General features: G+C 31.4%; 3 protein-coding genes across 3 annotated transcripts; all 3 read left to right on the top strand.

The window, feature by feature from the left end:
* The first annotated feature begins 395 nt into the window (after positions 1 to 395).
* On the top strand, positions 396 to 2,340 carry LOC107635207 (mogroside I-E synthase). The gene is made up of 2 exons (XM_016338602.3): positions 396 to 1,191; positions 1,493 to 2,340. Exons 1-2 carry the CDS (start codon positions 547 to 549, stop codon positions 2,207 to 2,209), a joined length of 1,362 nt encoding a protein of 453 aa, XP_016194088.1. The 5' UTR covers positions 396 to 546; the 3' UTR covers positions 2,210 to 2,340.
* Positions 2,341 to 2,787: 447 nt separating this feature from the next.
* On the top strand, positions 2,788 to 5,374 carry LOC110262335 (mogroside I-E synthase). Its single transcript, XM_016338601.3, has 2 exons — positions 2,788 to 3,578; positions 4,548 to 5,374. Exons 1-2 carry the CDS (start codon positions 2,925 to 2,927, stop codon positions 5,295 to 5,297), a joined length of 1,404 nt encoding a protein of 467 aa, XP_016194087.1. The 5' UTR covers positions 2,788 to 2,924; the 3' UTR covers positions 5,298 to 5,374.
* A 9,393-nt stretch (positions 5,375 to 14,767) lies between these two features.
* On the top strand, positions 14,768 to 17,782 carry LOC107638105 (mogroside I-E synthase-like). The gene is made up of 2 exons (XM_016341278.3): positions 14,768 to 15,621; positions 16,869 to 17,782. The coding sequence occupies exons 1-2, from the start codon at positions 14,965 to 14,967 to the stop codon at positions 17,625 to 17,627; spliced, it is 1,416 nt and encodes a 471-aa protein (XP_016196764.1). The 5' UTR covers positions 14,768 to 14,964; the 3' UTR covers positions 17,628 to 17,782.
* Positions 17,783 to 26,840: the final 9,058 nt, after the last annotated feature.

Here is a 26,840-nt window from a genome sequence, read left to right as displayed (position 1 = left end):
TCGAAAATGGATATTTTGCCGATCTAGATTAGTGTAAAATATATTGACAATAAATCGGGTAAAGACTAAAGACTATGACAATAATTAGTGTAAAATATATTGACCAAGTCTTTGTTTTTTTCTTCTTCTTCTTACGATTCTCGTTCTTTTTTTAAATAATATTTTTTGTGCCAATAAATTATTATACCAACTTAATTAAAATTGATTACTAAAATAAATTAGGTATATAGCATAATTGATCCAAATTTAACTTTAGTTAAAACTTTAAACCATTTAATCTCGAGTTTTATCGGTTCAATTATCAAAATCTTGATTTTTTTAATAAAAGATTAAAGTTGTAAACTTCAACTTTTCTTTTTTTCTTTGAAAAGAAACTAAATTTTCTTTTTCCTGATGTTAATTAAATTTGAAAGTATACAATTTGACTCAGTACTCTAACTGATGCATATTATATTTAAGGATAACCCAATAGCCCAAAATCCCAAAGAGGTCAAAGGCAAAAGGAGAAGAACAAAAAGAGTGAGTTAGTGAGTGTGAAGAAAGAAAATGGAGAAGGAAAATGGCAAAGCAGTGCACTGTGTGGTGCTAGCATACCCTGCACAAGGACACATAAACCCCATGATTCAATTCTCCAAGCGTTTGCAACATGAGGGTGTAAAAGTGACACTTGTCACCACACTATTCTACGGCAAAAGCTTGGAGAATTTCCCACCTTCAATGTCCTTTGAGACAATCTCAGATGGGTTTGACAATGGAAGACATGGTGAGGGACTTAAACTCAGTGTCTATAATGAAGTTTTCGCTCAAAGAGGGTCACAAACTTTAAGTGAGGTTGTAGAGAAGTGTGCTATTTCAGGGTACCCTGTAGATTGCATAATCTATGATTCATTCATGCCTTGGGCTCTTGATGTTGCTAAGAAATTTGGTATAGTTGGTGCTTGTTATCTTACTCAGAATATGCCTGTGAATAGTGTTTACTATCATGTTCATATTGGAAAGCTTAGGGCCCCACTTACTGAGGATGAGATTTTGATTCCTATGTTACCAAAGCTTCAACATGGGGACATGCCTTCTTTCTTCCTTAGCTATCAAGAAGATCCTGCTTTTCTTGAGATGCTTGTCGAACAGTTTTCTAACATTCATGAGGCTGATTGGGTGCTTTGTAATGCTTTCTATGAGATGGAGAAAGAGGTAATTAATTTATGCAGCTTTACACAACTACTTATTTATTTGGTGTTCTCATTTCTGCTCCCTTCTTGCAGAACCCTATATTAATTGAACCTTTCCAATTTTCAAGTTATGAGTTTACTAGTTTTAGATTTGCAAATTGAGTTTTTAATTGATTTAGTTATCCTATTTAACAGTTCTTGATTGATTACTACTCTTTTAGTTACTGTTTTGTTCATAAAAAATGTTACAACTGCATATGAGTTTTCACCTTCATATATGTTTTTTCAATCTGTGATGATTGGTGATTGAAAATTGCTCGTAGGTAATTGATTGGACAACAAAGATTTGGCCAAAATTCAGGACTATAGGACCAAGCATACCATCAATGTTCTTAGACAAAGGCCTTAAAGATGATGAAGAATATGGTGTGACACAATTCAAGAGCGAAGAATGTATGGATTGGCTAGACAAGAAGGCAAAAGGGTCGGTTCTATACGTATCATTCGGAAGTTTGGTTCCACTAGAGGAAGAACAAATAAGAGAAGTAGCTTATGGTTTGAGAGATAGTGGTAGAAACTTCTTATGGGTAGTTAGAGCCTCAGAAGAAGCAAAACTCCCAAAAGATTTTGCAAAGAATTCAGAAAAGGGTTTAGTAGTGACATGGTGCTCTCAACTAAAGGTTTTGTCTCATGAAGCTGTTGGGTGTTTTGTAACACATTGTGGTTGGAATTCTACATTAGAAGCATTGAGTTTAGGTGTTCCTGTTATTGCTGTGCCTCAATGGTCAGATCAAGCTACAAATGCTAAGTACCTTGTTGATGTTTGGAAAGTGGGGATTAGGCCTGTGGTTGATGAGAAAAAGATTATGAGGAAGGAAGCATTGGAGGATTGTATTAAGGAGTTAATGGAAAGTGATAAGGGCAGAGAGATTAGGATTAATGCTTTGAAGTTGAAGAATTTGGCTATTGAAGCTGTTAGTGAAGGTGGAAGCTCCAACAAGAATATTATAGAATTTGTGAATGCTTTAAAAGGTTATTGAACCAACCAACCACTACTCCTTATTTAATTATTTCTTGTGGTGTTTCCTTGACAAATAATGTACCACTTTAAAGTCAGATAATTACTACTCTCATTCCTTTGAGAAATCAATGAAAATGTTTCTGCCCAAAACTGTCATTGTCCATTAGTTTCGTGGTTCAGCCTTGCAATATTTATGAATTCTTATGTCTAGTAGTTTTATTAGAAATCATTTAAATCATCTATAAAAGAATTAGTTCATTTATTTCTTAATTATTTTTACAGAACATAGTCTATACTCAATATTATATTTTATTTTATAGAGAAAATAAAATATTTATTAGGTTTATAATAAGAATCTAATTTTTATACAGCATAAAACAATTTTACATGCATATTCAATTACGTAACATTATGTCAACAAAAATAACTACTTTTTATATTGATTGCGTGAATAGTAATTCAAAGAAACGAATGTAATTGGACGATTGAGTAACATATTTTACACTGTATGAACATCAAAATTAAACTCTTATAATAATTACTAATAATATCACTAGTGAGCAATACAGTTTAGCTTTAATTAAACTTTGATTATAAAGTCCTGTTAATTAAATATCAAACCAACTTAACTTGTTTTACAAGTTATCACTAATTTATCCATTTGTGCTGTATTATTAAGTATTCTAATTCATAGGTTGACCCTTGAATAGCTGAAATCCAGAGAGGAAAAATTAATGGAGAAGAGAATAGCCATGAGGGAAACTATGCACTGTGTGGTGCTACCATATCCAGCACAAGGTCACATGAATCCCATGATTCAATTCTCTAAGCGCTTGCAACATGAAGGTGTAAGAGTAACACTTGTCACCACCCTATTCTACTTCAAGAACATAGAGAATAATCTGAATTTGCCACATTCAATTTCACTTGAGACAATTTCAGATGGATTTGATAATGGTAGGCATGGAGAAGCACTGAATTTAAGAGTCTATTTGGAGCGTTTTGGTCAAGTGGGACCACAAAATCTTGGTGAGCTTCTAGAGAATCTTGCTAGAACAGGGTACCCTGTAGATTGCATAGTCTATGATTCATTCTTAACATGGCCACTTGATGTTGCAAGAAAATTTGGTGTGGTTGGTGCTGTTTTTCTCACTCAGAATCTACCTATAAATGCCATATGCTATCATGTCTATATTGGAAAACTGAGACATGATCATGAGGTTTCGTTACTTCCTATGTTGCCACAGCTTCAATATAGTGAAATGCCTTGTTTCTTCTTTAACCATGAGGAAGATCCTGATTTTCTTCAAATGCTAAGGGATCAGTTTTCTAACATTGACAAAGCTGATTGGGTCCTTTGCAATAGCTTCTACGAGCTGGAAAAACAGGTAACTAATTAGCAGTTCATCAAGTTTTAGATGTTTTCAGTGTTTTATATAACACAAATTAAATTGTGATATAGCATCCTAAACTTCTTGTTAAATATTCTCATAAAATCGCTGCAAAATAAACAAGTGTGTCCTTTTTTTGTATTATAATGCTGAAAAAGGGAAAAAAATTGAGTTAACCTTAAAGTAGAGATGGACTGTTGGTAGATTAAAAAAAAAAAAAATGCATCAAGTTAGTCTCTCCCAACATTAGGTCACATTTAATGAAAAAATGGTTAAGACAAACTTGCTGCATTTTTTTTAATATAAAGGACTAGAGTAATGTAATTGTAATCTCAAGAAGCAGCAATTTGTTAATTTTAGAGATTACTTTGAGATTTAACTGAAAAAATTTTACATTTTCAAATATTAAAATTATGTTTAATTACTCTTTCGGTTTCTATAACATCATTGAATTTTCAATTAGGTCTCTATACTTTTTTTTTTTTTTGATTGAGTCCCTATACCGTATTAGATTTTGTAGTTAAGTCCCTGTCGTGACAAAAACGTTGGAATTAACGGAATATTTTGTTAAACAAAACGAATATGCCTAACACTTGACTAAATATTCTATATAGTTAAACAGAATATTCCATTAATTCCAATGTTTTTGTCACGATAGGGACTTAGTTACAAATCTGATATAATATAGAGACCTAATTAAAAAGGAAAAAAAGTATAGGAATCTAATTGAAAATTCGGTAAAATTATAGGGACTGACAAAATAATTAAACCTTTAAATTATAGAAAGAAAAAAAAAATCAATTCTCACATAGAAATAGTGAATTTCTATTTTCACATGTACTTTCTTGTGTGTTAGTATGTTAGAATTCATGAATTTTCATCAATTAAGCCATTTCTTTGTGGGTTGCTCTTCCAATAACTTTTTTTCTCTTCATGCAATACTTAGTGATTGAAAATTATTTTTAGGTGACTGATTGGACAATGAAGATTTGGTCCAATTTTAGGACTATAGGGCCAAACATACCGTCTATATTTTTGGACAAACGACTCAAAGATGATGAAGACTATAATATCACACAATTCAAGACCGAAGAATGTATAACATGGCTAGACAATAAGCCAAAATATTCAGTTGTTTATGTATCATTCGGAAGTTTAGTTTCACTTGATGAGGAACAAATGAAAGAAGTAGCATATAGTTTGAAACATAGCCAAAAATATTTTTTATGGGTGGTTAGAGTATCTGAAGAAGCTAAACTCCCAAAAGATTTTGCAAAGAATTCAGAAAAGGGTTTAGTAGTAACATGGTGCTCTCAAGTAAAGGTTTTGGCACATGAAGCTATAGGGTGTTTTTTAACACATTGTGGTTGGAACTCTTCAATAGAAGCATTAAGTTTAGGAGTTCCGGTTATTGTTTTACCACAATGGTCAGACCAAGGAACAAATGCTAAGTATCTTGTGGATGTTTGGAAAGTGGGAATTAGACCTATGGTTGATGACAAAAAGATTATGAGAAAGGAGGCATTGGAGTATTGTATTAGAGAATTAATGGAAAATGAGAAGGGCAAAGAGATTAAGATCAATGCTATGCAATGGAAGAATTTGGCTATTGAAGCTGTTAGTGAAGGTGGAAGCTCAAATAAAAATATTATAGAATTTGTCAATGGTCTATTTCATGTGCAAACAAAAAATCATGAGCCAACCATTTCTCTTTAATTATATATTGTTGACTAATTGTGGTGTTCCTTGTAATTTGTACCATTTTATAATAGATTTGAAGAAAGTTAAGAATATAACTTTATCCTCTTAGTAAATCAAGAGTAATAACTCAGTAAAAATTAGTAAAATTAGAGAGACAAAAAAAATGCTAGAACTTATCTCATTTAGTATTCAGTAATTGCTGTAACACAATAATTAATAAATGTTAAATAAAATAAATTCTGGCTAATTTTGGTTAATTCAAAATCAGTGCTAAAAGGAGATTGGAAACTGGGGTAAACAACCCCATCATATCTTAATATTGAGAATATTTTTTAAGAGAATATTTCTCCTATTAGTTTTCACTTTTGCTTGTGCTTTGGATCACATTAAGTGTGATATTCTCTTAATATTTTTGAAGAAGAAGAATGGATCGTTGAGAAGAATTAGGAATCAATTAAGACTATACAGAGAAAGAGAGACCAAATTGCATTTTAATTGTAATTTCACTAACTTAACTAATTGTACACTCTACCTTGGCAATGCATGCCATGACATATTAGTATTGTTACAGCCGAATTATTATCGGAAATGAATTTAGAGATCATTATAATACTCAGAGTTCAATTTGAAATACTACTGTAATAAAATTAGAATTTTAAGAATTTAATTGAACAATGATGTAAATCTCAGGACTATTATCAAAATTTACTCGTTCTATTGTTTTTAATTCTCACATATTTGGATATGCTTATTTTAAAATTTTGACAATTGCTTTGAGACATTTTTAATTTGTATATATGATGATTGTGTTTGAGGTGAATTATAGAAAAAATGTGTAGTTTAATTAATTTTTTTGAATATGGTACATTTTAAGGGTCTGTTTAATTTACGTTTTTATTTTTTATTTATTTTTAATATTTTTATTTTTTAGATTTATAAAAAAAAATTATTATTTTTATTTTTTTCTCAAAATTTAAAAAAATAAAAAATATTAAAAAAATAAAAAATAAAAAAACAAATCAAAAGCACCATAAAATTTACTCCCGGCAAATTCTTACTAATAATATGCTTTCAGCGCTTTCAAAATTCGCCTCCTGTGTTTTTTTAAATAAAAGAAAAAGTGAATTCTATTTTTAAAAAATATAAAATAATAAAAAAGATAATTTAGTGACCGAGTGCATCACTTTCCTCTCGCGAGATGAAATCATTTTCGTGTAAGGTCTCTCTTATCAAGGTTCCGTTTCAAAATAGGGTCCACCTGAACTGTTGTTGCTTTCCACATATGAAAATGAAATGAAAGAGTGAAATGCATCCAAAATGGTTAATGGGGTTCTCACTCTCAATATCAGGGGTGATCATGGGAAAGAATTTGAATCCAATTTTAATTGAGGAATGTTAGGGAGCAGTAATTTTTGTGATTTGTAGCCATCAAATAGTTATTAAGATAATTTTAATAGTGTGAGATTGGTGTAAAATTTCATCTAATGGCTCACTTTTCTTTGATGGTTACATACTGGCTAAAATTTAACAAAGTTACTGGTCCCTAAACTTAATTATTTTAATTTTATTTATAGACTAAAATTTTGATATAAATCTTATTTTATTTTATCTGCAGATTAAAAATGTTTTAATTTTAATTTTAATTTTATTCGTTATTAATTTACAAATATTTGATTTTATTTGCAAAATATTAAAAAAATACAATATTATTATATAACTTAATAATAATTTACTGATTTTTATATAAAAAAATTATTAATTATTAATTAATAAACTTCTCTTGGCGGATAAAGATCTTTTACAAGGCCGTTGAGAACGTGTTAATTGGACCTCTGTAACTCTAAAAATGTTCGTCTGAATGTATAGAGGTCAGGACTTGACAATATCTGCTATTCTTTCTTTACTTTTGAATCAGATTTTGTCAAAATTTGTCATTTTTACCAAAAAATCACCTAAAATCATAAAAAAAACACACAAAAACTCAAAGTAGCATCCAAAATGTGAATTTTGCACTAAAACCTACTAAAACATACTAAAACTTGATAAAATGTACTGAAAACACTAAGAAAATGAACCTAAAAAGTGTATAAAATATTCGCTCGTCATAACACCAAACTTAAACTATTGCTTGTCCTCAAGCAACCAAAAATAAAATAGGACAATTGGAAGAGAAAAATACAATAGGTCTCAGAGTTGTCAATAAAACTCAGTTTCAAATATTGAATGGGGCTATTAGCTCTTTACTTCTGAACAGTTTTGACATCTCACTTTCCTTTGAAGTTCAAAAGTATTGGCATCCCTTAGAACTAGAATCCGGATGATATTATTGATTCTCTTCGTTTAGCTCTTCTTGATTCTTGAACACAACTTCTTTTGCTGCTTTGCACCTTTTGAGCCTAACTGTGACTCTAAGCGTTTTGTTTTCCCGTATTACACCGAATACATAAACGCCACAGGCACTTGACTGGGGGAACCCTTTGGATTCGAATTTAGCTTTGCTTAAATTCCCAAACAGTTGTGCCCAGAGTTCTTAAGCGTACTCTTTAGCTTTGGATCGCGACTTTAACTGTTCAGTCTCAAACTTTTTACTTGACACCTTCACACCACAAGCATATAATTAGGGATAGCAACTCATTTAAGTTTTTTAGGCCAATTTTTAACCCTCCTAACCATTGATGCTCAAAATCTTGGATCCTTGCTCTTTTCTTGAAACAACACTGTTCTCCCCTAATTTTCATCAAATCTCGCATAACACTAACAGTTTAACACTGTAACTTCAAGCTACACAATGCACACTCTGCAACTTCAATGTTCACAAGAAGAAAAATCCTCAACTTGTTCTCAACCAATTCATACTTAGGAAACTAATGACTATGTCTCTCAAGTATTTGTCGTCTTCGATGGATCCTAAGAATCTAGACAGCAAGTCTAATTTGTTAAGACCCGTCGTCATCGTTGCCATCTCCCTCCTCCTCTGCCCTATCATCTCCATAACCACATTGTCCACCACTCTGATTGCTTCCTTCAGCTTCTTCTCTGAATCAATGTTCAGTAATCGCTTCAGTTTTCATATTAGCGGCAATGATGATATTGCTCGTTGTACTGATAGCTTGGATGCGAGGTCGAAACTGTCTGCCAACTTGGACTCTGAGAAAGAAGGAATGAAACACTCAAAGTCCATTCCAAATGAGAATTTGCAATAATGTCGAAGGAGAATCTTCTCATGATGTCCTAATGTCCATCAATCTATATTGCTTGTCGGAGAGTGGAGAAAGGCGTGCCTTTGGGGTAGTTGTGAAACTTGATCTTGAGGATATGGTGGACGTTATCGGGATTGAATGTGATGCTATTATCGAGGACGTGGAGGTGGATGCTTCTGGTGGGTGAAGTGCGAAGAACGTGGGTGTACCAGTCATAGAGATTTAGGAAGTGTGTGGTCCATGACATGTTGAGGTAGGTGCGACACGCGTGGCAGCTACACCATGACTTGATCTTGGAGTTGAAGAGGAGGAAAGAAAAGATGGAAAAGAAGACTGTGAAGGTGAAGAAGGAGAGTATGAATATTAAGATTATGCGAGATATGATGGAAATTGAGGAAGAACAGTGTCATTTTTGAACAAAAGGGTCAAGGATCATTTTGTCCCCTATTAGAGTTGTTAGGGATTATTTTGTCCTTATTAGAGTTGTCAGGGACCATTTTATCTTCCGTTAGAGTTAATAGATTCAAGACAAAATTAATTGTTAGAGACCAATCGAATAATTAATTTTAGTTGAAGACTAAAGTGTCTGATCTGAAATTCTTTGAGGACCAAAATGAATAAATATTCTCTTATATAAGTATATAACATATACATATATAGGGTGTGAATTGGTCGAATAGGATTTAGACTCAACTTGCACCTTATCTAACATGCACAAAAACTCTATCCGTATTTTATCCTATCTGTTGTGGATTAAATTGACAATCCTATCAAAATTAAGTTAAATTGAATACCTACAAATAGAAGGTATGTTGTCACCCCTGCTCAATCATCTCGGTTTCTGTTTGCATGTTTGATATGGTGTTCTAGTGAGTTATAGCCTACACCTATCAAGATAAGGAGAATGATCCACCCAATACTGCTGACACAGGTAAGTGTCTTGTTGTCCGGTTTTTTATGATTTTAGAGAAGACCGTTTGATTAGTCATAAATTATTTAATGTCCTATAATAAAGTAATATTTATATCATTGTCCCATTTTAGACAGATGGGCCTTACTAGCTAAGGATCCAATATATTTGCTTCCAACAACAAAAAGTAAAAATAAAAAATATTTAAGACAAGATGAAAATTAAAACCTAAAATTACAAAAATTAGAAAAACTAAAAACTAAAAACTTTAAAATCAATCGACGATCAACATGGATCGGATCCCAAACCTGTAACTACAATGTATTGGAGGCAAGATGTAGGAATAAAAAATATGAGTAATTATTTAAATTAGTTCCCAAAGATTTTAAAAGTGGATATTTTAGTTTTTTAAAAAAAATTAATACATAAATTAATCTTCAAACTTTTATTCTAGTAGATCAATCAATCTTCAGTTCATTTTTCGACAGAGTAATTACCAAGGTTGTGAGAACCGGACCGGTCAATGAACCGGTGAGGCGACTGGTTCACTGGTTCAGTGGTTCGACCGGGATTCAACCGGTTTAATTAAATATTAAATAAAATTATTAAAAATTTAATATATCATTTTATATATTTAAATTCATTAAAATTCATGAATTTTTAAGTAAAAAAAATTTAATAGAATTTAAGATATAAAAAAAATTGAAGATGAAAAGTTCATTGATAATATTCAGATTGAGTTAAATGTATTGATAACTTTAAAACAACTAACTGAGGCAGAATTTCCAGTCAAGCTGCAAAAAATTAAAGATCTTGCAGGCAACATTATCAAGCCAAGGCTAATTATTCAACATCAATTCTCTTATACAATTCAATTATCCCTTTTTGGGCTGCCAATATACAATTCAATTGAATAACACATTGATGAAATTTCTTATTGTGCAACAAGCCTCTTATAACTAACCAAACCCTAACTAGATTCAACAAATTCAATGCTTTTCAACAACAAAAACTCATAATACAGAGTTACAGACAACTCAACCTCCAAATCCAAAAACAGAAAAACTAAGTGAAACAATTCAAATTAAATTCAGACTCACATTAAGGAACAACCCAACTCAGAACACAATCACAATTCAGAATCTAGTACAAAAAATCAACTCAGAAGCCAGAATCTTAGAAATCAAAACTAAAGAAGCAGCGGCTTACTGGAGACACGGCGAGGGAGGAATGACGGTGGTGACAGTGAGCTCAGAAGAGGATCATCAGTTTCTTTTTTTTATTTTAATTAAAGTTTCAACACCAGATCAATTTCAGTACTGCACCATTCAAACAAAACAAATCAAATTCAAAACAACACAATTTACACAAAAATGTATACATATATACACAAAATTGAATTAGAGGAAACAGATCTAGAGAGAAAAACAGAGAAACCGAATGAAGCAGCAAGCATATTCAGAAGCAGCAAAAAATTTTCATCATTAAGCAACAAACAGAAGCAGCAAAACATATTCAAAATCAACAACAGCAATGATTCAGAAAATCATGAATATAATGAAACAGCAAGCATATCCAGAAGTAGCAAAAAATTTTCATCATTAAGCAACAAACAGAAGCAGCAAAACATATTCATTATTCAAAATCAACAACAGCAATGATGAAAATCAAAATCATAAATCAAGAAGGCAGCATAGAACAGGCGAGCTCACAGAACCTCAGAAAATCAAAATCCAAAATCAAGAAGGAGCATAGAACAGAGTCTTACCGAATTCAGAAGGACGCGGGCTCGGCCGGTGGTGGTCGCGGCTACTGTGGATGGTTGTGGGTGGCGAATGAGGGTCGGGCTAGGTGACGTTCGGCGACGAGGAGGCGGGCTCGGCCGGTGGTGGTCGCGGCTGCTGTCGATGGTTGTGGGTGGCGAATGAGGGGCGGGCTAAGTGACGTTCGGCGACGAGGAGGCGGGCTCGGCCGGTGGTGGTCGCGGCTGCTGTCGATGGTTGTCGGTGGCGAATGGTGGCCTTGCTGGGTGAATGGAGGCTGGCGCAGATTAGGTTAGGGGAAAGGGGAGCTGAGCTCAGATTGAGATTAGGGTTAGTGGTAGTGGGTTAGGTTTCGGCGCTACGCGTTTGCCTTTTCTTCTTCTTCTTTTTTTTTTTAAGCCAAAACGACGTCGTTTTGGCATTGAAGCTGCAAACCACTAAACCGCCAAAAAATCGGACGGTTCTTCCGATTCGCCGGTTAACTATCGGTTCGACTGGTTTTTTCACCGGTTTTTTGTCAGGCGGTTTTCTCCGTCATCCGGACCGGCTAGACCACCGGTTCCCGGTTATTCCGATTGAACCGGCCGGTCCGGTCTGGTTTTCAGAACCATGGTAATTACCCAGATTAGTCCTCAAGAATTTTAAAAACAGACATTTTAGTCCTCAAGAAAAATTAATATACAGATCAATCTCCAATATTTTTTTCCGTTAGACACAACAGTCCTCTGTCTAAAAACAAATAGAATAAAAGAGTAAAGTACTAAATTAGTCCCCTACGTTTATGCGTAATCCTGTTGTAGTTCTTAAAGTTTAAAGTGTCCTATTTGAATTCAAAAAAGTTTCATTTAACTTCAATATAGTCCCACTGTGAGGTCAAAGTTAAATAATTAATGAAATGTCCTACATGACAGCAATACAAGAACAAGGTCGATAATCTGGAGAATAAGTACAAGTTTCAGAGATACAAAATCAATTGTGGATGCATCAATAGTTTTATTTATCATTTTTTATAATTTAAATGAAATATTTTTCATAGAACTAAGGAGAATAATAAATAAATGTATTGATGCATCCATAGTTGATTTTGTGTCTTTGGAGCTTGTATTTATTCTTGAAATTATCGACCTTGTTCTTGTACTGCTGTCATGTAGGACATTTAGTTAATTATTTAACTTTGATCTCACCGTGGGACTAAATTGAACCTAAATGAAACTTTTTTGGATTCAAATATGACACTTTAAACCATAAGAACTAAAACAGAATTACGCCCAAACATAAAGGACTAATTTAGTACTTTATCCAAAATAAAATTATTATGATTGTTAAGTGCATAATAATATTGTACCATAATTTTTTGTATTTTTTGGACAAAAATAATAATAAATTTATTCATTAGATTTATGTATGTATTTATAATATATATATATATATATATATATATATATATATAATCACTAAATAATAATAATAATAATAATAATAATAATAATAATAATAATAATAATAATAATAATAATAATAAGAGTAAAGTATTGTTTTTGTCCCCAACATTTGGGGTAAGTCTTAAAGTTGTCCCTAATGTTTCAATCGTCCTATTTAAATCCCTAACGTTTCAAAATTGACTCAATGTTGTCCTGCCGTTAGGGATCCATTAAATTAACGGTAGGACAAAATTGAGACGATTTTGAAACGTTTGGGACTTAAATAGGACGAAAACGTTAGGGACAAAAATAATACATAAAAATAAATTTTAATTTAATTTTATCTTTCAATAATATTAATCTTTTACTGTACATAGTATTCAATTATTTTTTAATTACATCTAAATAAATTACAATTAATCACATTACTTTTATTTTAAATAAATTTATTTTTTTATAATTTTAAAAAATTTTGATACATTAGAGACAAAGGTATAATTTATATTTTATTGTATATATATTATTTTTTTTCTTTTCTACAAGTTTATATACTAGTCATTCTACAAATATTTCATGATAACTAAAAATCTTTAAGAGTAAAATTATAAAAAAAAATTAATTTATTTAAGATGAAAGTAATATGATTAAGTGTAATTTACTTAGATGTGATTAAAAAATAATTGAATACTATGTATAGTAAAAAATTGATATTATTGAAGGATAAAATTAAAATTTATTTCTATGTATCATTTTTGTCCCCAACGTTTTCGTCCTATTTAAGTCCCTAACGTTTCAAAATCGTTTCAATTTTGTCCCGCTGTCAATTCTGTTAACGGATCCCTAACGGCAGGACAACATTGAGTCACTTTTGAAACGTTAGGGACTTAAATAGGACAATTGAAACGTTAGGAACAACTTTAGGACTTACCCCAAACGTTGGGGACAAAAATAATACTTTACTCTAATAATAATAATAATAATATTCAATAAAATTATTAGAGATTATTCTACAAGAAATTTAAAGTTGAAACCATTTGATATTTTTGTATTTAATATAATCAAAAGATGTCATATTTTAAAAATTATGTTTCTATTAAAAAAAATATTTTAATTTAAATTTTAAAATATCATTATTCACCTTACTTATTTTTAACCAAAAAATATATATTATTATTATTATTATTATTATTATTATTATTATTATTATTATTATTATAAACCACCTTTACCATATTAAATCATAAATTATGGGTTAAAAAGTAAAAACTACAAGCCCGGCTGAAGATTAGTACAACAAAAGGCCCAATACGATTTACAGAAAAAAAAAATCAAAACAAGTATTTTATGTTTTGGCATAACAATATTGCATATTTATAAGATAAACCCCAGTTGATGTAAAAGTGAAATTTTTATATAAAACTTACATATCCTTGAAACCGTAATAAAGCATTCTGAATTTTGTCAGCTCATCAAAACCATTAATACGTGTCAACTATCTAAAGGAGACAACAAAGTAAAAAGTAGCCAATGAGTAATAGCTCAAATAACATAGTCTCTTCATACTCAATTAAGAGATTGCGGATTCGAATTTCATATCTTTGGTAAAAAAAAAAAAAACAAAGCAAAAAGTACAAGGTGCATCATTCTCCTTATCTTGACAGGTGTAGGCTATATCTCACCTGGTGTTCTTAGCCACAAGCCCATAAAGATCCAACAAACGGTCCTACACCTGACCATCACATCATATCAAAATTAATATAAAATACAATTATAAAGAAATTTTTTACTTTTTAATTTGAAAATAAATATTTTTTTATTAAAAATATCTTTTATTTTTTAAATATGAGATATTTAAACTTTTTTATAAGATCTATTTATTCATACATTTTAAATAAAAAATTTAAAATATTTCACATTTTTAAAAATCATGAATGTTTTTATATTTTTAATTAATAAAAATTTATTTATCTTTATCATAAAAAATATTTATTTTTCAATTAAAAAATTAGAAATTTTTATATTTTTTTATAAATAATGTTATAATATAATATTAAAATTTTTAGGCTAGAAAAGTCAGAGTCTAATTTTATTATTTTTTAAAAAATTTAATATAAGATAAAATAAAAAATATGAAATTGATATATATAAATATAAAAAGGTACTCTTATGTAAAAAGTAAAAAATTCCAAAAGAGACATTTTTTTCTTCTTTTGGTGTCTTCGACTAGAAAGTGCACAAACTCAATTCAAACTTTCAAAGTGTTCGTTCCATCCATTTAATAAGTTTCCAACTCCTCTGTCTATATATTAACTCCTCTGTGGCTCTGTTTCTCAACTCAACACACACCAACATTGCAAGAAACAAATAAAATTGAGTTTACACAAACACATGGAGAAGAAAAACATAGATCCTAGAAAACCACATTGTTTGGTCTTATCTTACCCAGCACAAGGTCACATAAACCCCATGATCCAATTCTCAAAGCTCTTGGTACATGAAGGAGTGAAAGTAACACTAGCCACCACATGTTTCTATAGCAAGAGTTTACAAAAAGTGCCACCTTGCATATCACTTGAATCCATCTCTGATGGGTTTGATAATGGTGGGTTTGTTGAAGCTGGAAACTTTAAGGCCTATTTGGGCCGGTTTTGGGAAGTGGGCCCACAATCACTTTCTGAGCTTATAGAGAAACTTGCTAAATTAGGAAACCCTATAGATTGTATTGTCTATAATTCATTTTTGCCATGGGCATTGGATGTTGCTAAGAAATTTGGTATAGTTGGTGCTGTTTATCTCACTCAAAATTTGGGTGTGAATAGCATATACTATCATGTACAATTGGGGAAGATTAAGGTTCCTCTCATTGAGGATGAGATCTCACTTCCTTCTATGCCTAAACTTCAACCTGAGGACTTGCCTTCTTTCTTCCAAAAATGTGATGATGATGAAGATCAAGTTTTGCTTGACTTGTTAGTGGGTCAATTTTCCAACATTGATAAAGCTGATTGGATACTATGCAATGCAATCTATGAGCTGGATAAAGAGGTTAGTATTCGACGTTTTTACGAGTATTCTGTATTTATATTCACTCATACAATGTGAAAACGGTTATATATCAATATAAAAGAAAAATATTTTTTTTAAAGGGAAAAAAAAAGGTTTCATCCTTATATCAATATATAGATATAGAAGTTAAAAGTATATTTTTTGTTTGTAAAATTTTCAAAAAAAAATTTAGAATATTCCTTCCGGTCACTAACCTCTATTCCAAAACATCACGGTCACTACTGGTACCTCATCCTGCCGACTCACCCCAGATCCCACCATCTTCAGCATCGTTTCATTCCTTTGTCATTGTCCTCCTTCCACGTGCGGATGCTGAGGAATGCTAGGGAGCAGTAATTTTTGTGATTTGTAGCTATCAAATAACAATCAATAATAATTTTAATAGTGTGAGATTAGTATGAATTTCATCCAATAACTCACTTTTACTATCTTACTGTTAAAACTAACATAGAGAAAAACTAATAATCTGATATAAAACAGAGGAAGAAGAATTTTTTTATTCATACATTGAGTATAAGAGCTAGAAGTTTTATCAAGATTTTGTAAATTTTGGAAACTTATATACAGATACTACCAAACTAATTCTCTAATTAAATTATCTAACGTGTCATTCTCTAGTTATTTATTTTAATTTGTGTCATCTTCTAATTATTCATTTCAACTTATTTTTAACTAACTAATTCAGCTGCATATTACATTGTTACTTACTAAATTTGACTATATTATATAATTATAAAAATTATTATAATGTTATATATAGTTTATTTTCAATATAAAAATTTTTGATTTGTCACTGATTTTACTTTTTCTCCTTATCCTAATTTTATTATTATCGTTATAACCATTTCATTCTATTTATTTTAACTAACTTAAATCATAAAAGAATTAAAAAAAAAAACTAAAATTTATTTTAAATATTCAAGATTAACCTAAATATTAAAATATTTTGAATTTTTTTTAAAAATATTTTAGAAATAACAAGTAGACTTTACCCATCAATAACATTAGGAATATGATCTAGTTTTATTTTATTAATATTAAGGTTATTAAAGCCTTCTATTTTACTCTCTTAAGGAATCATTATATGAATGTTAGTTTTTTTTTTATCTTTTTTACATTAATAATAGCATAAATTATATTTTTTTCGTTATTTTCTTTTTCTTCTTTTATTTTCTTCAAATTTCAAATTCAATATGTAATAGTTGCTTCCTAAAATTTGTTTCTAGGTGGCTGATTGGACTATCAAGATTTGGCCAAAATTTAGAACCATTGGACCAAATATCCCCTCTGTATTTTTGGACAAACGAATTAAGGATGATGAAGATTATGGAGCTGCAGCATTCAAGAGTGAAGAAGAATGCATGGAATGGCTAGACAATAAACCAAATGGATCGGTTGTTTATGTCTCATTTGGGAGCTTGGTTCCTCTTGATGAGGAACAAATGAGAGAAATAGCATATGGTCTAAGAGATAGTAATCATTATTTTTTGTGGGTGGTTAGAACCTCTGAAGAGATTAAACTTCCAAAAGATTTTGCAAAGAAATCAGAGAAGGGTTTGGTAGTAACATGGTGCTCCCAATTGAAAGTATTAGCTCATGAATCTGTGGCATGTTTTGTAACACATTGTGGTTGGAACTCTACATTGGAAACTTTGAGTTTAGGAGTTCCAACTATTGTAGTGCCTCAATGGTCTGATCAAATCACAAATGCAAAGTATATGGTTGATGTTTGGAAAGTGGGAATTAGAGTTCCAATTGATGAGAAAAAGATTGTGAAGAGTGAAGCATTGAGAGATTGCATAAAGGAAATGATGGAGTGTGAGAAAGGAAAAGAGATGAAGAATAATTCCATGCAATGGAAATCTTTGGTTCTCAGAGCAGTTAGTGATGGTGGTGGTGGAAGTTCTCATAGAAACATCATAGAATTTGTAAATAGCTTCTTTCCCTCAGAAGTTACATGCCCTAAATTAGAAATTACTTCCTAATCAACAAGGTCTACTTTTTCTTTTTCTACTTTATTGTATTTGCATGAATCTATAGCTTGTTTGTTATATTATTGTAATATCATAATTTATATCGGGTGCTTATTTTAACATTTGTAAGACAGGTGTAATTATAAAAATTTTCAATGTAATAAAAATTTATTGGGAATCAACGTATCTAATTTTAAATTTCTTGAGAATTAGTTTTAATGTTTACTCAAAAATTTAATACTAAAAAATTTAACACCTCAATTTAATTTTTTTAAATTATAATGTGAATTAAGTTAATTATGTTGAGGAATTTAATGCTATAATATAGTCTTGTAAAATAGTGAGAATTTCATTTTTTTTTTGTTCTTACACTACACACACTAAAAAAAAGTAACTAATCAAATGAAGATGGCAAAAATATTTTTTTATGAAGATGTTTTGTTTAAAAATGTAACTTATTTATTTAGTCACATTTTAAACAAAGACAACACTTTTATAAATATCAAAATCTAATCATACAATTCATTATCTAAGGGTCAAAAAAAAATATTTTCATATGAAGACAATTATAAAATTTTCATTGTAGTATTCACACAAAAAAATTCTTTGTTTCACTCCTGAAATTTAAAAAATTGACCTAAATACCCTTTATACCTAAATACTCTAAATAAACAACTACCTTAAGGAATTGACCTAAATACCCTTTATACCTTTACAGGTCTTATTACCCAGGTCAAGGAAGTCAAATGCGTACTTAAAACTTATGCTTCGGATACTTTATTACAAAAAAATTACATTTTCTCGTAATATATAGTTGCATACTAGCATCCACAAAGACCATTTTTGAGTTTATATACGACTCTACTCCTGCATATTCGTTTAGAATTGAAGGAGTCTCGCTGATATAGGAATTGATTGTTATGAATTTGGTTGTGACAATTAGGTGGATCTGTGCAATTTTTTTTTTTTTTTTGTCGATATAGGAAGAGAAATGGTTGTTAGAATGTTAGGAATTCAATTTGGTTACGTTTTGACAATTAGGTGAATCTATGCTTTTGTTGTTTGATCAACATATATTTCTTGTATAGATTTTTTAAAATAAATAAAATAAATTAAATATTTACGGATTTGCATGTTTTTAATAGAGATGGCAAAGATAGATACTAAGCGGAAGTGAATGTCCGCGGGTATTATATGTAACCCGTGAGAAGGAGTATTAGGAATTCGCAAAATTTATATGGGAATGAGATGAGAATTTATGAAAGGATTTTGTTAGGTAGGTAATGATTTTTGTAAATAATATAAACAATGGATTTTAAAATTGGTCTAATAAAATAAAAATACACTACACTTTTAAATTACTCACCTAAATCTTAATATTAGGATAATCATCCACGCACACCTAGTGAATTAAACATCTGATATATCCATTGTTCATATTGATTAGTATTTTCATTGTTTACTTATACTTTTTTTTATGTAACGAAAATGTGGATAGAGGTATTTGTTTTATCGAAATTGTAACTTTTTGAGTTTTTGAAAATTAAATAATGAATTATTTATAATTTATTATATTTATTTTAATTTTATTTTTTAAAAATTATTTTTTTATTAAAAAGTAATTAAATTAAAGTTATGATACTTTGGGTTAAAAAATAATAAAAATTTATTAATTTAATTTAAATATTAAGACTTTAAATCTAATTATATGACCTAAAAAAATTATTTTATTATCTCTAATTTTAAATTAGAATATTTATTTAAAACAAATTAATAAATTGATAAATAAATAATATTTTAAAATAATTTTATTAGGTTAAATTTAGTTTTAAATTACTACTCTATCCCCTAATTTTATTAAAAATTATCAAACTACCCTTATTTCTTTTAACCCTAACCCTAATTTTTACAACACATTTTCTCACCTCACTCCCTCTAACCTAACCGCCACCTACCCCTCACTCACCTTCACCTCACTCACGCAGCACACACACGCAGAAAATGAAAAACAGAAGAGGGAGGAAGAAGAAGAATAAAGAAGGAGAGGAAAAGAAGGAGACAGCGTCAGTGGGTGTCACTGCCACCATCGTCGCCGTCGAGTCACAGAAGGAAGGAGAGAGCTCGCGAGAGAGAGGTGTCACCGTCAGGAATCAAAACTAGAGCGTGAGAGACACGAGAGAGAAGAGAAGAAGAACGAGATTGTCCCACCGTCACTATCACCGTTGGTCGAAGCCGCCGTCGAAGAACCTGAAGGGAGAGAAAAGCGATGGAAGAGGAGCCATTTGCCATTACCACTGCCACTGTCGCTAGGTCGTCGCGTCACCATCATCGAGCTACTGCGCCGCTGCTGCTGTCGTCGTCAGACTCGCCGTGAAAAAGAGTTGAGAGGGAGGAGAAACCCGAACTTGAAGGAGAAAGGACGCGACGGTGTTGAGACGTCGCCACTATGGTTGCCGGAGAAGGCCATTAGATTCACTGTCGAGCCGCTGCTAGAGGCTGCGTGTAACACCCCACCACACAGAGCCATACGCTTAAGTCGTAAAGTAGAGGTGGCGAGGTATTACGACCTCTAAAAGAAAAGACATATATAAATATAGTTGAAAGAATTTTATAACTAGGAGTCTTGAAGAAGAAGTTAAGCAAAAGCGAAAACAGAAAATTGTATCACACTCGCATGGATAATCGTAAAACGGATAGGTAAGATTAAAGAAGGCTAAAAATATAATATACAGATTGGAGTTCCAAAATATAGATATCAAGCTCCAGACTCGACCTGCGAAGTTAAGGCTAGCCAGAGTATGTAATTATATGTATTTATACAACCCAAAATATAACTCAAACTACAGAATAAACAACTGTTTCTCCAAGTCAACATCTAGGAGGGACAAACATAAAATATATACAGAGGAGAATCTTTATACATATATACATAGCGTAAATACAAAATACAACATCCCAAAAAAATCAAGCTTCGCTTACACAGGAAACTCCAGACGCTTAGCGAGGTGCATCTCGACTTGCATCTGAAAAACAACAGAAATATGTATGGAATGAGAATCAGGAGTTCTCCGCATGGTAAAGGTGCCCGCATAGTTAATATAAATGGTCCCGAAAAAGCTAGAGGCATTCCTAGAACTTCGACATTCAGATTTTAACTTAATGATCCAACTAAACCAGAAATTAAGTAAGTTATCTAAGGTATTCAAGTTCTAAATCTAACTTTAACCTAACACTTCACTTTCTGTCTTCCCCAATCCTCCGAATCATCAGTGGAACAACCCCTCTCACACCTCCGCCAAGAGGGGTCTCTCAGAAAACATACACATACAATTCAAGCAAGAAAAACACAGATAGAGGTGCAATTACAGCAAGTAGAACAAGTAGCAAATAAGTAGAGTTAAACAATTAGGCAGACCAAAACAATACACACTCAAACAAAACATACAAATACACATGATGTATACTTGTTCTATGGCTGATGAGTCTCATCTATCAGTTATACAGCCAACCCGACATGTCCTGGTAGCTAACCATTGGACAGTCCCTCTGTGCGCGTATCTCCAAACTCAAAAATAATATCCATAGAGTCAAACTCCAAGCTTAAATATAATATTCCATGTAGTCAAACTACAAACTCAATAATATAATATTTCATAGAGTCAAACTCCAAGTTCAATAATATTCCATAGAGTCAAACTCCAAGCTCAATAATATAATTCTCTGGAAAAATCTCAAGCTTAAATTTATATATATGCATCCCTACGGGGGAATTCGGGGAGTTAAAGTACCCGATTATATATTGCGACAGAGAGTCAAGAATTAGTCTCAATGTCATCATCATTCATAAAAAATTCAAACTCAAAACTTAATTCATTATTTTATAAATAAATCAAACTAAAAAATTAATCGTTTTCTTAATAACTCAAAATCAAATCATAAAATTCCTAAACCCAAATATTTCTAAATAACCACTTCAAACGAAGCCTCCAATTTTCATAAAAATTTCGGCAGCATCTTCTCTAAAAACTCAGACTTTTGTCACCCTTCAAGGGTTCCAACCACCAAACCAAACACCTCTCAGTCATTCAGATCATTCATAATATCAAATTATTTCAAAATCAAACCAATTCCAATATTAAATCTTTTTCAAAAAACCAACCAACTTCAATAGCAAACCGCTTACAAAATCAACTCTCACATCTCTCAACCAATCCATTCAATTCAATTTCATAAACTCACCATCAATCCTCAACATATCAACAATTGTCATTATTTTATACCCATCGAAGTCATAATCCAACACATACAAATTCATTCATCCTCTATACACACATCATAAACCATATTCACAATCCATCAATAATTCATTCAATTCATTCTTATCTTAAGGTCTTCTAGCCTAATTTTTCACGTGACATTAAACATTAACTACGAGAAAGCAAAATCATACCTTAGCCGATTCCTCCCTAAACTCGGAACTCCTCAAAAACCTCTCCTTTCACAAGCTCCAAGCTTTCAAACGTCAATCCTTCAAACTTAATCACCCAGGTTTCATTCCAAATCTCCAAATTGAACTCCAAATCAACCAAAACACAATCTAATTCACACATCACTATAATCATCATAGGGTTCACTAATTCAATGATTTACAAGAGTTCAACAGTTTTTTACCTTTCCCACGAAAAAACTGAAAAAAGAACAAATAGGTCCTTGACTTTTTGGCCCATGGACATTTAAATCCTTGAGGATTTAAAAATATATTTAAGTTTTTTACCTTATCAAAACTTGGACACATCGATCCCTCTATTCACTTGGGTCTGTCAGACCTAATGAAAAAAATCAAATGTGGCTTCCATTGTCCTAATTTGGCTGATATACGGATGTACACGTAGAAAAGTTTTTAAAATGAGACAAATTAAACGCAGAGATCAATATGTTCAGATTTTGAAAAAATCAAAAACTTAAATATATTTTCAAATATTTAGGGACTTAAATGTTCGCAGACAAAAAATCAAAAATTAATTTATCTTTTTTCTCTATAAGAATCAACAACACAATAATTAAATCTTCTTCGTAACTTTTCCAAATGTAAATCGATGCTTTGTTGTTTTCTCAACATATTTTCTGTAGCCATAGATTAGGCAAAGTTAAATTTTACCTTTAACAAGTCAGATCTGTAACAAAATTTATTAATCTAAATGTGTCTTGCAACTCAATATAGGTTATATATATATATATATATATATATATACTTATCGTTTTAGTCTTTAATTTTAAAATATTTTATTTTTATTTCAAACGTTTTATTTGATTTTATTTTAGTTTTTTAGTTAAAAATATATATATATTTTTTAAAAGTTCTATTATTATCTTTTTTTATTTTTTTATTTTCACTTTCAAATTACTATAACTACCATTATAATCATTACAATTATAATTTTTTTTCAATATTTAGTAAAAAATCATAATAGAGAAAATAATATTTTTGGAAAAAAAATTTAATTTTGACTAAAGGACTAAAATATGATGAAATAAGACATTTGGGATAAAAATAAAATGTATCAAACATTAATGATGAAACTAGGATTTAACCAAAACATTAAATACTAAATCATAGTTGTCAGAATCAAACCGGTGATCAAACCGATCAAGTTATTGGATCACTAGTTCAATCGATAAGTCATTAGTTAAACCAGTTGACTCGGTTCTACGTAAATAAAAAATATAAAATAGTCAAAAACTAAAAATTAAATTTAAAATACATATCTTTATTAGTATTTTAACAACAATCAAGTCTTAATATAGAACAATAATATAAATTCACAACAACAATATCAAAATAGCAACTTTTTTATAGAACCTATCTCTTATCCAACAATATAAATTTATAGCAACAATATAGCACAGCAACAAAACCAACCCTAAACACTAATAATCAGAAAATTTTCAATCCACTATTAAACCTGCATATATTACACTGTAAAACAAAAATTTGAATAATCTGCCAAGAATTAACGAATTATAATCAACAAAATATAATCAACTCAATCATTTAATCAATATCAGCTAATCAATTACTTAGTTAATCAAATTATAATCCAATCACTAAATAACAAAAAAATGAAAAAACATACTTAATGGCAAGAAGGTAGAACATGGGCAAAGAAGAGGGCGACCAAGCATGACGAAGCAGAGACTGGCGAAGGCAGGCAGCATGGATGGCGAGCCACGCCGAACGAGGATGCGAGGATGACGATGAGACACGTACAGGAGCAAGGAGATGCGATGACGCAGTGCAAGGGAACCATAGACGGAAGGGACAATGCAGTGAAGGAGATGCACAAGAGTCAGAGAGACGAGGCAAGAGAGCTAGCGACGTGGCAGCAACCGTGAGGTAGCAGTGGCCGGTGTTTTTTTTTTTTTGTGAGTGTGAGAAACAGAGGCTCTGCCTCTCTGAGTAAGATTAAGAAAGGGTAAGGCGGGGATGGGTTGGGGAGGCTTCGAGCAAGGGTTAGTGTTTCTTTAAAAAAAAAAAAGAGCTTTGAATCTAGGGGTGTTCACGGTGCGGTTTAGTTCGATTTTAAGGGAAAAAGTCATCTGATCCGAACGCTTAATTTATGTGCGGTGCGGTTTGGATTGGATAAAAATTTTTTGAAATCCGATCCGATCCGATTACAAGCGGTTTGGATCGGTTTAGATTTGCGGTTTTTTAAATAAAAAAATTAAATATATATAACAAGTCTCAACATCAAATTTTAAAAAATCAACAATGACATAGCAAGTTTTAACAATATCTTAAAAAACTAACGATAACATAACAATAGAAATAAAATTATAGGTAGGTTAAAATAAATAAATAAATAACATTTTCAACATAAAATATTTATTAAATAATAATAATACATGAATAATAGAAAAATGTATAACAAATTGAACATGTTATAAGTATAATTGTAAATATAATAATAAAATAATAATATTATAGCACATTGTGCGGTTTAGATTGGATTGGATCGGTTATGAAAAATAGATCCGAAATCCGATCCAATCCAGTGGTTTGCAAAAAATAGAATCCAATCAAATCCGAATTAGTACGGTTTTAATCTGTTTTCGGTTTGAATCGGATTGGATGAACGGTTTAATTTGGATCGGTTTGGATTTGAACACCCCTATTTGAATCGATCTACATTTCTTAAATTCGTCAATTCACGAATTTTTACTGAAATCGACCTGGCTGAGACCAAATCTTACTAATTCTTTTCCTTATACGGTCAGATACCTTAACCATACTAACTTCGTGATCGGTTTGTCGGCTTTTCGGCCCAACCAAGTAGGACAATTCAATTCTGACAACTATGACTAAAACAATACTTTACTCTAAAAATAAATAACCTAATAAAATGTGATTGAATATTCATAAAAGATATAAGTTCAAACCTTCACTATTTTTAGTAGTTAGTTGAAGAGCAGAAAACACAATTGCCCTGCTGTTAGGGTTATTTTTTTGCTCTGCTAGGATTTGCAGAGAAATCCTAATTTTGCAAGTTTGTTCGTAGAGTGCCTAAAGAAAATGATGGAAGCTTTGGCTGCTAATTAGGATCACAACAAGTTCATACATGATAATGAGGAGGATCAGGTTTTTCACTTTGAGGATGAAGATATTAAGAAAGGAATGAAAAAATGCACAAAGAGCCTGGCGGGCAGACTCATGGCAGACAGACAATTCAGTGCTGGAACTCTTGAAGCGGCGCTATATACTATATGGAGACAACCAAAGGGCTTTAAGGTGATGGACTATGGGGGGAATCTATTCCAATTTTTCTTTGAAAAGGAAATTGACCTGGTTCGAATAGAGAAGGGGGCACCATGGCTGTTTAAAAATTACATTTTAAACCTACAGAGTTGGTCCGTAGAGATTGAGATTAATGAGAAGGAATTTACTTTCGTTCCCATATGGGTACTGATAAACCACTATTTTATGGTTTATCTTGTGTTTAATTGAATGGTTTCATCAAGTCTTCACCCACTTATTCATACTAATTGCATGATTTTATAACTCCTTCCTAATATTGTTTTATGATTGAAAACTTGCTTCCTAAAGATCTTTAATTAGTATATTTTAATTCTCCTTTATACCATTCGATGCCGTGATCCGTGTGTTAAGTGTTCCAGGCTTCATAGGGCAGGAATGACTTAGAGAATGGAGAGGAAGCTTGCAAAAATAGAAGGACCACAAGAAATTAAGGAGAAAATCGCAGCGACGCGAGTGCGTGCCTGACGCGTACGCGTGGATTGGAGTTTGCACGAATGACACGAACGTGTGGACGACGCATACGCGTGACAAGGAAAATCGCTGAATGACGCGAACGCGTGGACGACGCGTACGCGTGACCTGCGCGATCTGCAAAATTAACAGAAAATATTGGGGGCGATTTCGGGCCGCGTTTTGACCCAGTTTTCGGCCCAGAAACACAGAATAGAGCCAGGGAACAAGCAAAGGCTCAACATACACGCATAGACGGAGATACACATTCATTCATATTAGGATTACTTTTAGTTTTAGATCTGAATCTAGAGAGAGAATTACTCTTCCTCTAGTTTCTCTTTACATTCCTAGTTATTGTTTCATGCTTTTGGATATTGAAGAGTCATTACCTCCGTTGAAAATATTATTCTAGTTTGTTTACTTTGTCCCTTACTCTTCCATATCCTTATTTACTTTATTTAGAATTACAATTGGATTATTTTCATGGATTGTTGATAAAGAGGATTACTTTTATTTTTTATTAATTTTCACTCTCTATTTTATTTGAATTAATTTATTATGTCTTCTTATATTTTTCTGAGTATTATATTCATGTCAATGGAGTAGATTTTTCAAACTTGACATGGGGGTTGATTAAAAGGAGACACTTGAGTTGGAAGGCTTAAGTGTTGGTTAAATTGGAAGTTGTTGGCTAGTTCTGTATTTACTAACGTTAGACCTTCCCCAAGGGAGAGGACTAGGATTTGCGAATAAGGATTAGCTCAATCACTTGACTTTCCTTTATTTAGTAAGGGTTAACTAAGTGAAAACAACAACCTTTTGATACTACACTTAAGAGATCCCAATAAGGATAGAACTTCCAATTAATCATTCCCCCAGTCAAGGCTTTTTATTAAAATATTAATAATCATTCTTAGTTTTATTGCTTTAATTTATAATTATTTAATTGCTCATTATTC

This window comes from Arachis ipaensis, chromosome B4 (assembly GCF_059453495.1).
Source record: "Arachis ipaensis isolate K30076 ecotype BB chromosome B4, ASM5945349v1, whole genome shotgun sequence".
Classification (NCBI taxonomy): Eukaryota; Viridiplantae; Streptophyta; class Magnoliopsida; order Fabales; family Fabaceae; genus Arachis; species Arachis ipaensis.
This window is presented reverse-complemented; position numbering and strand designations above follow the sequence as displayed.